At 41.4% G+C, this 15,148-nt stretch overlaps 1 protein-coding gene across 1 annotated transcript in view; it reads right to left on the minus strand.

Moving 5' to 3' along the window:
* Positions 1-2,673: 2,673 nt before the first annotated feature.
* Positions 2,674-15,148, minus strand: part of LOC125194052 (putative disease resistance protein At1g59780) — an 18,150-nt gene continuing 5,675 nt past the window's right edge. Inside the window, exons 2-3 of the mRNA XM_048092054.1 lie at positions 3,131-4,949; positions 2,674-3,038 (exon numbers count right to left, since the gene is read on the minus strand). Coding sequence (XP_047948011.1) covers positions 3,166-4,949 — 1,784 coding nt within the window. The 3' untranslated portion in view covers positions 2,674-3,038; positions 3,131-3,165. The remainder of the gene's footprint in view (positions 3,039-3,130; positions 4,950-15,148) is intronic.

The raw sequence follows: 15,148 nt of genomic DNA on the forward strand, positions 1-15,148 counted from the left end.
AATTATACTATACAAATGGGTAACAGATTATCTAAAATGGAAAATTAATACTATCACTTTCTACTTTACAACCTACAAAATTATCCTTGCATATTTAATACTAATACAACGAGTGAATTTTAGAGCACTTTATACAAATATAAAATGAGCACAACACGTTAATAAATGTTCCTAAAATTACTATTGATTGCACGAGTGCAGTGTCAAAGACAGCAATCCCAAGGGTCTAAACTAAAGTTTTGTTGGAGTATAAAATTTCAATTTAAAGAAACTACAAAGAAAACACAGATGATAAATGATCGATAATTGGATAATTCACAAGAAAACAAGGGGATGACTAAATCACACAAAACACCTCGCTTTCACTTCTTCATTCAATTCTATGCCAATAAGGACTAAAGAATTATTCAACTACGTATAATTCCATCGAATTAGAAATAGCTTATTAATTCACCATGCATGCGATGAGTGATGACAATTGTATCTATGATTATTTCTATGATTTATATGAGACGATAGCTGTATTTATATTGATAATTTTATTTCTATTTTTGTTAGAGGGTTACAATTTTTGTTTCCGTTACTGTTATATAGTAATAGTATGAATTTATTAGTATATGGTCTTACTATTAGTATATGGTCTTACTATTTTAACCAGCCTTAGTTTAGAAAAACATCAATACATTAATCTCCATCCCATTTACAGCTTCAGGTATATCAAATTATAGAATCTAATTTTACTACACAAATGAGTAATAGATCGTTTAAAATGGAAGATTAATTAATTATCACTTTCTACTTTACACCCTGCAAAATTATAGTAATAATACAATCATTATTGAAAAGATTTTTAACCCGAATTGCATTACTCCCAATTTTCCATGTAACACCCTCATAGCTCACATATATATAAAGTATCATATGCAAAACTATTAATCTGCATATATATAATAACAAAAAAAATGACTTGTGTAGCAACCAATAATCAGAATGGCAACAACAATGAGGAAGGGGTAATAGTTTTGGGTGTTTATATTAATTGTGAAGGCTGCGCAAATGAAGTGCTCAACCATCTTCGTGGATTTCAAGGTTTGTACTTTGTAGCTACAAAATATTGAATTAATTACATATACTATAGTAAGAATTTGGATTAAATAAAAATGTATAATTTGATACGACTGCAGATGTGGAGGCCCAAAATAGTGGCGGATCCACATGGTGGGCTAGGTTAGTAGGATTTGGGCTTTAACTTTAACTAACAAAAGAATGAGTATATATTGCCCAAAATAGTATAGGGGTTAGGTTTAGGATTTATAAATAGGCTTGTCATTTTCATTATTGTATCCTTTGGTTTCTTCATTTTATCCAATCAAAGATGTCTACTCTTGGTTTTATCTTTACTACGTTTCACGTAGTGTAGTGTGTGATTCGTAATATTCTAGTTATCAAACGAATTTTCATCTTCATTTGTAGCATCATCCGCAATCCAAATTAAATATTAAGAGTATGGGTTCGTTGCCTGTAGATCGTTCAAGCCGAAAAGCTTCGTTTGCAATAGCCGTGATTCGACTCAACCTATTCAGCTTCCATTCGATTTTTCATGACGTACTCTAATAATATCAAGAAAAAGCAATCAGAAAAAAAATCAATCAACACTATTATATTTTGTTGTTAAAAGAAACATACCACTACTATTTATCAACATTCACTTGTGAGTAATAAACAAAAAAAAAAGTTAAAAAATTTAGTATAAGAAAAATAATTCATAGAATATCATCAGGATATGTGAGTATATAAATAACATGGGATACTTGCCAAAGTCCTTCACATCTACAAGGTACAAAGCGAGACGAGACTCCAATTCCATAGACAAAGTTACCTTATTTATTTCCTTTTTTTAATACAGTATTTTAACTGTTTGATGATTACGTATAAAAAGTTATTGTTTTTAAATAGCCGTAGGCGGCTTTCATATTTTCATCTATATAAAATTTTGACTTAATGTAGTAGTAATATTTCCATCTTCATTTTAGCGTCTAGCCTCATCCACAATCCAAATAGCCGTTTCGAGTCAAAATATTCAGTTTCCATTCGATTCTTCATGACCTACTTTGATATAAAGAACAAGCAATCAGGAAATATCAATCACCACTATTTTATTTGTTGTTTAAAAAACACATCCATCAACATTCACTTAATTGTGAGTGTTAAACAAAAAAGAAAGTTATAAAATGTACAAGAAAAATGATTCTTAGAATGTCATCAGTATATGTGAGTACATAAACAAATTCCACAAAATGTTAGTACTATTAATAACTGAGTCAATAAAGCAAAAGGCTAGACCTTTCATTATGATCGCATCAAAGTTATATAGAAAATACAAAAGAAATTGCACAAGTAATGCAGATATGAACTACAATCATCAAGAAAACATCAAGGAATTATACTTTCTTGGTTATTTGATCCCAATTTAACATCTATAGTCTTGAAAGAACAAATAGTCAATAAACATTACTTCGTCCATCCATCCACAAAAAAGTATATATGATCATAATGGCAGTATTTGTCGGTCACAAAAAACACATCCAACCAACAAGAAAACAAATTGGTAGAATATCATGAGGATATATGATACAAGTCTGGACACATGCTGGAATAAGTGAGAGTTTAGAGTTTGAATAAGATAAGTTGTTATTGCTCAATTGAAATGATGGAAACAACAAGATTTTTTTACAATGGAAAAACAAACCTAATCCTATGTGGTTCGACTCTCGTAATCTGATCCGGGAAAGAACCACAAAGAAAACCCGGATGGAAATAAATAACCGACTCGATAACAAGACACAAAATAGAGCAGATGTGTTGGAGCTGATGTAGGTGGCTCGTGGTGAGTCGGGAGTGTGCGCTGGAGAGCCTTATTATTAATATGAGAGTACATGAACAAAATCAAGAAAGTTTTATGGAGTATCAATTGAGTCAATAAATGCAAATAAGTAAATGTAGAGAGGCTTCACCAGGAATCAAACTTTTGTTATCATCTGAAAAAGAAATAGCACAAGGTCAAGATGGTATATGGAGTAGCATTTAGTTATATAGTATATGATGTATAGAATGCTCACAAATTGATTACCTTTGCTTCAACCCTCTTTTATCGACTGCTTATGGTTAGTAGATAGCCTCCATATCAATTTCCTTCTCGACAAATGGCCCATAATCTTCTTTATTTACTCTCGCCATGAATACCCATGGCATAAAGCGGATAGTCATTCTTCGAAAAGTGGAGATGGATCTCAAACCATCTGGAAGCTTCTCCAAATTGGGGCACCTAGTGATAATCATGGAAGTAAGTTTTGGCATTGCTCCTTTTTCTACTTCCCATACCTTTAAAAAGGGACACCCAGAGATACTCAAGGAAGTAAGTTTTGGCAATGCTCCTTCCTCTGCTTCCCATACCTTTAAATCGTGCAAATCAAATAATACAAGTGTCTGGAGTTGTGGAAATGAATTTGAGTGGCAAGTTAATGTTTCTTCCATCCCAACTCTCTCTAACCATAGCTCTTGCAACATGGGATACTTGCCAAAGTCCTTCACATCTACCTTAACCTTGCATTCTCTAAGGCTCAACATTACTAAATTCTGACACATCTCTGGTTCGTAGTATGGAAAACTGCTACCCATATTGCAGCTCCATATCTCCAAACTAACCAACGAAGGAGACATCAACCCGTCATTCAAAACCTCTCTACCTTTCTCCGAACTGAAATCACAATACATAACATAAAGCCGATTCTCACGTAATTGGCTGTTTTTGTTGTTCAATACAATTAACAGGCTATCCACATCACTAACATAAACATGAATCTTCTGTAGACTAATCAATGTAGGGATATCTGCAATGCAAGTTGTCTTACTGCTGATCTTATCTAATGTCTCCAACTCTTGTAGCCCACCTAGTTTTAGTTTCTCCCCTCCAATCACTTGTATTTCAGCTTTGAGAAATAGATGCTTTAGTCTTTTCATCTTCCATATCACATTTGGCAATCTAATAAAAGCGCATCGCAAATCTAAGGTCTGCAAGTATGGCAGGCTGCATATAGACTTTGGTAGCTCTCTCACATTAGAAAGCCTCAAACTCAAGTATCTCAAATGAATTAGTTCACCCACCTTGATTGGTAACTTTCCCCCTTCAAACTCACAACCTTCTACCACAAATATCCTCAAGTATTGCGACATCTTAAAGTTAACCATACTCTCTTTGAAGCCCATGGTTGGTATAGGATAATAGTGTTTTGGGAGAACAATAAAAGATCTAAGACCTCTAACTTCCTTTAACCCATCTATACTTGGGTTACTACTGGGGTCATAACTGATGGCTATTCGAGTTGGTAAAAGAATGTCGGTTAGATGTTTGGAAGCATCAATACGCATCAGAAACTCTTCCTTTTCAGCTTTAGAAGAACAGAGATCATGCATTAAATCATGAAGCCCACACGAGACATATTTCTCAAGTGGAGTACTGTAGGCGTAAGCTTCATGCAGTTGAACCATACACCTCATACCAAGTTCTATTAGATATCTTTGAGCCACATCTCTTAGAGTCTCATTAGCTTCTTTATCTTGGTAGGAAATGAAGCCTTCTGCCATCCACAATAAATACAGTTTCTCTCTATCAATCTTGTGATCTTCAGGAAAACATGCTAAATAGAGGAAGCATGGTTTCAAGTAATAAGGTAAGGCATCATAGCTCAACTCCAACACCTGATTTACTTTATCATATTTTCCAACACCTTTTCCATGCTTCAGATGTGATTCTATGTTCAGATTTATCCATTCTGTGTGCACTTTATTGCGCAAAATCCCTCCAATAACACAAATTGATAGTGGTAACCCTTCACACTTTGATACAATTTTTCTTCCAATATCTTCAAATGATTTTATATTCGGGTCATCTGCCAATATATACAAAATAGGTTAAGCACGGATGAGAGCATTTTTTTTTTTTTTTTCAAAACTCTATATATAAGGCTCGTTGCACTTCATTTCATTTGCACCACTTGTATTAACGAGTTTCTCTCTCTCTACTCTCATTTCTATTGAAGATAAATGGAGCACGACATCGACTCTCCCGCCACAAGCGAGTCACAAACATCGACGTTCCCCATTGGAGGTTGGGGAAATGCCGGCGGGATGGCTGGAATGGGCGGGGATGATGTCCGGGTACTACAATATGTACCCTTGTGCCGGGATGGCGTGGATGGGTGGGATGATGCCCCAAATGGCGGGCATTAGTGCCACGATGATGCAGATGGCTGGCTGGATGCCCAGTATGGGTGCTGGGATGGGGGATGATGCCCCAAATGGTGGGGATGAGCGGGATGATGCCCCAATTGCAGGGAATGACTGCAGCTGCGGGGGTAGTTGAGTAGGGGTCCCCCAATTGGCCGGGGACAATGTCTATCGACAATGTCTATCTGCCCATTATGGATTTTTTGACAGGTGGTTCCCAGGACTATACTCCACTAGAGACTCAGTTTACCGGTGTAGATACTTTCAAACTGGAGAAACTGTGTCTATCTCGAAGAGGGAGCCTCTCACTCAAAGTCCACCGGCGGAAGGACGTCGGGGTGGGAAGTCGAAGAAGAAGGGCAGGGGCAGGGGCAAAGGCAAAGGGGTGGCTGGTGAGTCCTCGCTTGCAGGGGAGGGGGGGACGAGGGGAGAAGCAACGGAGGACCGTCTGGAGTGAGGAGGAGTGTGTGGGTCTATCCAAGGCTTGGATCAGTGTTTGTGAAGATTCTATTTTGTCGAATAACCAGCACATTGACAGGAAGTGGGCTCGCATCGCCGAAGCCTAAGCGATATTTAAGCCAAGGGATCGGAAGGAGGACACGTTTGAGGAGTACCGGAAGCCATGTGAGCGAATAAGAAGCGCGGTCTCCCGATTTGCTAGCATCTATGAAAATAACACCCGCATGATAACAAGTGGCCAGACCATGGAGGATGTGAAGAGGTTGTCGATGCAGCAGTTCCCCGAGCAAGGGAAGTTCGGCCCGTTTAAACATTGGGACTTTGATAGGGACTCTGCAATACAGGTCGATCCCAACAATCTACAAAGCACGGCTGAGCAGGAGGAAAGGGCAGCAACCGAAAGAAGAGGACGATCACGCTCAAGAAAAGCTTCTGTCAAACGAACACAACCGCAACGATCGGTGAGAAGACCAGCGCTGTTTTGCAGACGTGTGACATGGAATTTAGCTTTTATTTATTTTTTGTTGTTTTATTTATTTCCTTGTAAGTTTATTTGAACAATTAATTATGTCGATATCTTGCTCTTCAAGCAAGATATCATCCGCTATCTTTTCATTATTATACTCGGGTTTTCTTGTCGGTTCTTTCCCCGGTTAGGATTAGGTCGAACCGTCTAGGATTGCGGATTCTACAAATAATAGAATTTCATTAGATTATTGAGTCATCGAGAAATAAAGAGCAGACTTGTTTCTCTTCCCTCGTTCTCCAGCCTAGCACTTTAATTAGGCTTTGTCTCTCAATATTCTCACAACTTACTCATGCCAATTTCACGCTATTCGCCGGAAATCATCGCCGTCCCCGATAGGTCGAACCACGGCCTATCATCTGGTGCTTCATTGACGACTCTTCCTATTGCTCATCATGACTAACGCTGGCAACACCAAAACAGAGGAGCAGCCTCACGAATACACCACGCAGGAAATCGGCGAGATGTTGTTCGCTATGCAACTTCGCCAAGGCAAGTATGATAAAGATGATGACTCACCACTATGATAATGTGGACTTCACCTACAAACAAGCAATCATCAACCGAAACTTGGACGAAACTCTAGCCAAGTTGTCTGCCAAACTTGACAGCCAGAACACGCGACCGCCAGACCGCAGACGGGTGTTGCCGCTTCGCGAGGCTGGGACCTTCCCCCCTCTCTTGTCGCGAAACTGATCGACTTCGATCCGGAGGCCCACCCCAAACTGTCAACCGGTCCACCACGTTTCAACGGCGAAGACGCTTCCCGATGGATTCGCAGGATTCAAAAATACTATAACCACAGCTATACACCCTTGAGGGATCGCCTATACCTCACGTCCTTATTGATGGACAATGCTACAGAGGAATGGTTCTCTTATTAGGAGGACAACACCGAGAATAAAAACTGGGACTCCTTCTTATTGGCAATGAAGAAACGCTTCAACCCAGATCTTTGTGAAGACTATGTGGGGCGCCTCGCTTCACTACGACAGACGACCACAGTCGAAGCCTACCAAACATTGTTCGAGTTAATGCTTCAGAAAGAGGTTCATGTAGGAGATTCCACACTGACGTCTCTCTTTATTGCAGGCTTGATACCCTCCATTAAGCAAGAACTCCTAACACGACGCCCATCCACTCTACTCTACAGGACGCGTTCGCGTTGGCACAGTAGCTCGCAGCTTGTCAGTCTGTTGCAGGACATGTACCGACCCCTCCGACAAAGTCCCCCTGGCAGGCCCCGTCCTTATACCGTGTTGCCAACCCCATATCGTGACCCGCAGACCAGCAAGTCAAAGCCCGGCCAGCCACCCACCAACTACCCTGTGGTTCGAATCTCTACACCTGAACGCGCCCAACGCGCGAAACTGGGTCTCTCTGTTATTGGTTCCCGAGAAGTACACCAGAGCGCACGTTTGTGCCAAAAAGTTCTATGCCCTAATGGATGACGATGACGACTACTTGGAGACCGAGGATCCTCTCGTGTTCGAGGTCGATGAGGATGCCATGAATATGGTTATCATCGGTGTCGTCTCTTTGGTGTTTGTTCTATGCCCAAACGTTACGTCGCGATCAATTAGTATGAAAGGCCGCATCAATTCTTCTCCGGTGTCCATCCGGATCGATGGAGGAAGCACCCACAATTTTGTCAAACCGTCAGTGGCAGGACAGCTAAGTCTTCCCCTTAATTCTTTCACTCCTTTTCGTGTGATTGTTGGTAATGGAGCAGCACTTAAGTGTTCTTATGCATGCTTGGGTACCCTGATTTCTATGCAGGGACACCACTTCGAGATCGACTTATTTCTGCTCCAGGTGGAAGGCCCGGCAGTGATCTTGGGGGTTCAGTGGCTACAAGAATTGGGTGACGTCACCAAAAATTACAAGAACCTTACTATGCGGTTTGACTGGAATAATCAGCCAATATTCCTTCAGGGAGAAGGAGCGCCACCAACATCTATCTCTTAAAACAACCTTTTCTCCTTGGTCACCAGAGGCCGACTTGTTCGAATTGATTCCTGTGCAGCCCACTGATAATACCTTCGATGCAGCCTCCGAACCGGGTCCTGCGATCCGCACTATATTGGAAGAGTTCTGTCAAGGTTTTGAGACTCCCACGACACTGCCGCCTGCGCGACAATGGGATCACCACATACACCTGCCTGCATCATCGAAGCCTATCAACGTCGACCCCATATTTCCAGATAGCTGAAATTGAGAAGCAGGTTGCAGAGATGTTAAATCAGGGATTAATCCAGCACCGTCCATTTTCATCCCCGGTATTGCTGGTCCGTAAAAAGGACGAGAGTTTCCATTTCTGCGTCAATTACAGAGCCCTTAATGCAGCAACCACCCCTGATAACTTTCCGATCCCAACAGAGGATGAGTTATTAGACGAGCTCCGTGCAGCCCGTATTTTTTCTAAGCTCGACCTACGCTCTGGCTACCACCAAATCAGGATGCATGTTCATGACATTCACAAAACGGTCTTTCGTAGTCATGCCATTTGGTCTCACCAATGCACCGTCCACCTTAGGCAGCCATGAACAACATATTCCAACCATTTCTACGGCGATTCGTCATTGTATTTTTTGACGATATTCTGATTTACAGTCAGTCTGAGGCGGGACCACTTGCTCCACCTCAGTCAAGTTCTACGTGTCTTGGGCGAGCACCACTTCTTTCTCAAACGCTCAAAATGCGCCTTCGGTGTATCCACAATTGATTACTTGGGACATATCATTACGGCAGGGCAATTACACGCAGACCCTTCGAAGATATCTGTGATGACGGCTTGGCCCACCCCTACATCGGTCAAGCAGTTGAGAGGCTTTCTAGGCCTCACCGGATTCTACAGACGATTTGTCAAACATTACTCCATCATTGTGGCACCACTCACCGAGCTATTAAAAAAGGACGTCTTCCTTTAGCCTGACATTGCAGAGGACAGTTTCACGACCCTCAAGGCAGCGATGTGCGCAGCTCCAGTTCTCCGTCTTCTCGACTTTGAGTTGCCCTTTGTTATGGAAACAGATGCATCGGATCTTGGTATTGGGGCTATTTTGTTACAAGAAGGACACCCACTTGCGTATTTTAGCAAAAAATTAGGTCCACATCGTCGGTTGGCGTCCACCTATCATAAAGCTCTACACCATTGTCGAGGCCGTTCAAAAGTGGAGGTAATATCTATTGGGTTGTGAGTTTATCATTCGCAGTAATCAGCGCAGTTTGAAGGATTTACTTTCTCAAGTAGTGCAAACACCGGATCAGCAATTCTATTTACGAAAGCTAATGGTTTCAAATTTGTGATTGAATATAAATCGGGCGCTTCCAATCGGGTCGCAGACGCTCTTTCCCGTCTGCCAGAAGGAATTCAGGACAAATCACTTGCGGTTCTAGCTTTATTTGCAAGACCCGGAGCGGCTATTCTGGACTTGATTCGTGAGGAAAACACGCGATTACCTGATTTGGTGGCCCTGCACCAGGCTGTCGCGAATGGTTCTGGCCCGTTACTTCAAGCGACGCCTCTTCATCAGTCGGGACTCTGCAGCAATTCCAGCCATTTTGGATGAGTGTCACACATCTCCAACAGCCGGCCACCCGGGCGAGAAGCGAACATTTACTAAGGTGGCGAGTTCCTTCTATTGGCTGGGTATGCGCGCTGATATTCGCCGTTTTATAGCCGGTTCCATTGCTTGCCAAGCAACGAAGTATGTTCGGGACAAGCCAAATGGCTTAATCCAACCGCTTCCAATACCGGACTGTGTATGGGAAGCCGCTTCCATGGATTTCATCATCGGTCTTCCCGCGTCGCAAGGATATAGCGCTATCATGGTTGTGGTCGATCGTTTGTCTAAATATGCCCATTTTGGAGCCTTGAAGACGGTATTTGATGCACCGCGGGTGGCGCGTTTGTTCGTGGATACTGTGGTCAAACTTCATGGCTTTTCTAAGAAGTTGTTAGTTGATCGTGATTCAATTTTTATGAGCGATTTTTTGGCAGGAATTGACGGCTGTAAGTGGCACTAAATTGCAGTTTACTAAGGCCTATCATCCACAAACTGATGGCCAGTCCGAAGTTACGAATAGGGCGTTGGAACAATATTTGCGGGCTTATATTTTTGAGTGCCCGCATCGTTGCTCACAGATGCTACCTTCGGCGGAAGTCGCCCTTAATTGTTCGACGAATGTGAGTATAAGGATGTCGCCCTACCAGGCACTCTATGGCCGTGAGCCACATACTTTGTTCGATACATATGCACGGCCCTCGCATAATGTGTCGGTCACGGAACTGCTAAAAGAGAGTCAGGACTTGCTTCGGACGTTAAAAGCTCGTATTGGGCAGGCTCAATTGGCGATGGAAAATCAAGCAAATCGTCATAGGAAGAATGTGGAATTTGAGGTGGGAGATCGAGTTTGGCTCAGCCTACAGCCTTATTGCCAGTTTTCAGTCGGGAAACCGTTGTCTACCAAATTGGGAAGACGGTTCTATGGCCCTTACAAGATTATCGAGAGGATTGGCAAGGTGGCATACCGTCTTCAGCTTCCGACGGATAGTCGAATATGATGTGTTTCACGTCTCATTATTAAAACCTTTTATGGAATAATCTTCATTGGGCCGTTTCGCCGTTGCTGCTAGTAATCTCCTCGCGGGGTCAGCCGCTTGACACACCACTCCACGCGTCGGATCAGCGCAAGATTTTAGTCAACGGAGTTCCGCAGGAGCAGTGGCTCGTCCATCGGGCATCAGACGTGTCTGCTTCGCCCTCTTGGGAGCCCGTTGAATCGCTGCTGCAGAATTTTCCAAACCTGCAACTTAGGGCAAGGTTGTTCATGTCGGGGTGGGGGTTGATAGGGACTCTGCAATACAGGTCGATCCCAACAATCTACAAAGCACGGCTAAGCAGGAGGAAAGGGCAGCAACCGAAAGAAGAGGACGATCACGCACCAGAAAAGCTTCTGTCAAACGAACACAACCGCAACGATCGGTGAGAAGACTAGCGCGTTTTGCAGACAAGTAACATGGCATTTAGCTTTTATTTATTTTTGTTGTTTTATTTATTTCCTTGTAAGTTTATTTGTACAATTAATTATGTCGATATCTTGCTCTTCAAGCAAGATATCATCTGCTATCTTTTCATTATTATACTCGGGTTTTCTTGTCGGTTCTTTCCCGGGTTAGAATTAGGTCGAACCGTCTAGGGTTGCGGATTCTACAAATAATAGAATTCGATTATATTATTGAGTCGTCGAGAAATAAAGAACATTCTTGTTTCTCATCCTTCGTTCTCCAGCCTAGCACTTCAACTCGGCTTTGTCTCTCAATACTCTCACAACAAACTCACGTTATTCATCGGAAATCATATCCGTACCCGATAGGTTTAACCAGGGCCTATCAGACTCCTATGTGGTGCTGATGGATTCAGTCAAGTTTCGTGCGGGTGTTGACGCTGGCTAGCCGAAGCGGACGAAACCCAACATCTCCGGCGAGTACAGTGTCGGTTCCCACGACCTCCCCGATGATGCCGAAGAGACCCCTCCACCGGTTCTCCACCACCGTCGCCCGATTGGGCAAATGACAACAATGCGGATGTCTAAGGGAGGCGCCAGCAGGTCCCAAGAGGTCTAATCGGCACCTCCTAGTGTCGAGCCCAGTCCCGGTCTCACTAACCTCACGCGTATGCAACAATAGATGAGCATGCTCGAAGTCAACGGGAGTGGAGGGCGACGGATGACGCCTTACACAAGGAGATGTTGGAGGGCCTCATTGCGAGTATGGGGCGCGATTTAGGGCTCCTACCCCTCACCAGGGTGCCCTTGAGGGGCCTCTTGGGACTCTGATGCCGCCGGGACTGGGCAAGGGGACGACGAGGAGTGATAGGGGGGCGCGTGTGTCGAAGCAATGGGATGGTTTTTTTTTTTGTTGAACTATGTATTTTTTTAAAATTTTAATATGTATGTTTATTTTTTAAAAATAAAATGGTTGCATTTTCTCCGTATTCGTGTCGAAATTTTAATTCCGTATTTGTGAATTTGTGAATTTTTATTATTGGTTATTATTGTGCTAGTGATAAACTCGTAGTTTAGCAAGTGGAATGTCCTAGTGACGTGGCAGAAGGTGTTTTTGGGATATCCTAGTGATATGGCAGTGTAGTGGAATGTCCTAGTGACGTGACAGTAAGTGCTTTTGGGATGTTTGAAACATCGACAAGCCAAACATATTCAAAAATGCAATATTTAGATGGAAAAGCCATAAATTTTAACAAAATTATACAATGAAAACATGGTAAAAACTTCTGACCTGAAGAAATATGTGCTACTTTTTGAAGTAAAGTCCAACCTTCGTCCTCTGTCAGAAATTCCAGCCTGTGAGGTTCGGATTGTTGATTAGCAATATCCTCAGAACGAGTTGTGACAATGACATCACAATTCACCGGAAAAGCATGCTTTATGATCTCCCAGTGATCATCTTCCCATATATCATCTATCACCACCAGACATTTCCTCTCCTTCAATAAACTTTGAATTCTCGTGACCAAATCCTCAATTTCAAAGCCATCAACGTTTATGTTGCTGCCAAGCTGTTTCAAAATGTTGCCCAAAATGGCCTTAGGTTGAAACTGTTGGGTGATGCAAACCCATGCTCGGGCATAAGATTGGAGGTCTTTGTGGTTGTAGACCTTTCTCGCAAGTGTAGTTTTTCCGAGACCACCCATCCCATATATCTTCACTACTCGTTTCGTTCTGGTTTCGTCCTTCACCTTGGAGACCAAAAGCTGGATGTCTTTCTCCATGCCCACGAAATCATGTTCAACCTCATGAGCATACGTCTTTCTCAACAGACGCTGCTGCTCAGCTTCCTGGTTGGAATGAGATGATGAGCCTTGATGATCCAACTCCGACTCTAACTTTTTAGTGAGGTCGGCCAGGGCAGATATTATGTCGCGAGCCTCATTCCCAACCTCGTGGACACTGCAGCACTCACACATGATGCATATGTACCTTTTGAATTTATCCTTGAGGCTCCTCCGCCCTTCTACCCTTTTGGATTGAACTTCAAAGGCATACGTTTCAAGCAGGTTCTCAGCTTTGAAAGCGAGATCTTTGAGTTGGGATATGTAAAGCTTTAGAGTTGGAGAATTGCTTCTCTCTCTGTCTGCTTTCATCAACAACGCATGTATGCTTCTCAGATCTTCTTTGACTTTGTCAACATCAGCGCCAACACTAAGCAGAAACTTAGTTTCTTCAACAAGCAAATCACGAAGGGTTTCCAGAAACACATTCGCAACAGCATCTGCCATTCTACTTTTTTCTCTCTTTTTTTCTATTTTTTTGGCCTCTACTTTTGATAGATTACATATTGTGATTCACGTCAAGATAGAGATCCATACACATTGGTTTAAAATGGGAGAATAACTGTATCCATGTTGTAAGTCTCCCCAAGTGGGAAAGGTTGTTGATTTAAAATGAGACTGATTTAGAATTCGATCAAGGTGACTTCTGATCGAAATTTTATTTTATGATTGTAATTTCGGTTCTCATTTCATCCATGGGATTAAAAAAAAGGAGATTTTATTTTGTGGGGAAAAAGTTGCAAGTTCATTTTTCAATTTTTGTAGTAGTTGGTTAGCTAGTAAAAATGTACTTCTTCTGTCCGGTTGAGTCGTATATTTTTGATGTAATCTTTTATTTGTATATACATTTACTAAACACAAATATTTCCTCCAAGTTTAAGAAAAAAGATAGTTTTAAGCACATTGCTCCTATACTACCACTGTCTCACTTTACAACCTCATATTATCATCCTTTATCTGTAACATAGGGTGTATTTAACAAAACTCCACTCGAATATACTTCCTCCGTCCCAGTTTAAGAGTCACATTTTGGGATAAAAGTCCGTCTCAGTTTAAGAGTCACATTTAGAATCTTCCATATTTGGACATAAAATTTTACCCTATTATTCAGCAAAATTACACTTAAATTCCATTATCTACATAAAAATAAACCAAAAAAAATATAAAAAACCAAAAAGTTAAACCATTTCACTTTCCACCAACTCATTTCATTTATTACATGTCCTACCATGTCACTTCATTTATTACACACTCCACCAATATCTTAAAACCCGTACCATAACTAATTCTAATTCCTAAATTAGGACGGGGGAGTATATATTTTAGGGATTTATGATAAGTAGAACTCTCCAAAATGAACATTTAGCTTCCATCACTAAAAATTATTCATTAGTTTCCCCGAGACGTATCACTCTAAACTTAGCAACAGAAGCAATGAAAAGCACTAGAAAAACTGAGAGAGAGCTATATAAACTCAACATATGTAACCACATTACAAACTAAGCATAATAGACTATAAAACAGAAACAAACCTGCTTCCTTGTTTACAGACAACAATAATGCTGGGTACAGTCGTCTTACTTGTTTCCAACCAAATTTTAAGGAGCATGGACGCAAATAGTCAGATTTGGAAAAAACAATCCATTGATAAACTAATGCGAATATCCAAACATCCAAGTACCGGAAGAGAGGGGCAAAAGGGAGAGACTGAGCACACCCTGTTCTCTAAGATAGAGAAACGGCACGGAGATTGGAGAGGCCAATAAACATTACTTCATCCATCCAAAAAAAGGTATATATAACGGCAGTATTTGTGGGTAAATAAAAAAACACATCCAACCAACAAGAAAACAAATTGGTTGAATATCATGAGGATGGATACAAGTCTGCCTACATGGAGGAATAAGAGAGAGTTTAGAGTTTTAAAAAGATAAGCTGTTATTGCTCAATTGAAATAACGGAAACAACAAGAGTCTTTTTTGTAATGGAAAAACAAACCTAATAATCCTATGTGGTTTGACTC

Source organism: Salvia hispanica, chromosome 6 (genome assembly GCF_023119035.1).
Source record: "Salvia hispanica cultivar TCC Black 2014 chromosome 6, UniMelb_Shisp_WGS_1.0, whole genome shotgun sequence".
NCBI classification, from domain to species: domain Eukaryota; kingdom Viridiplantae; phylum Streptophyta; class Magnoliopsida; order Lamiales; family Lamiaceae; genus Salvia; species Salvia hispanica.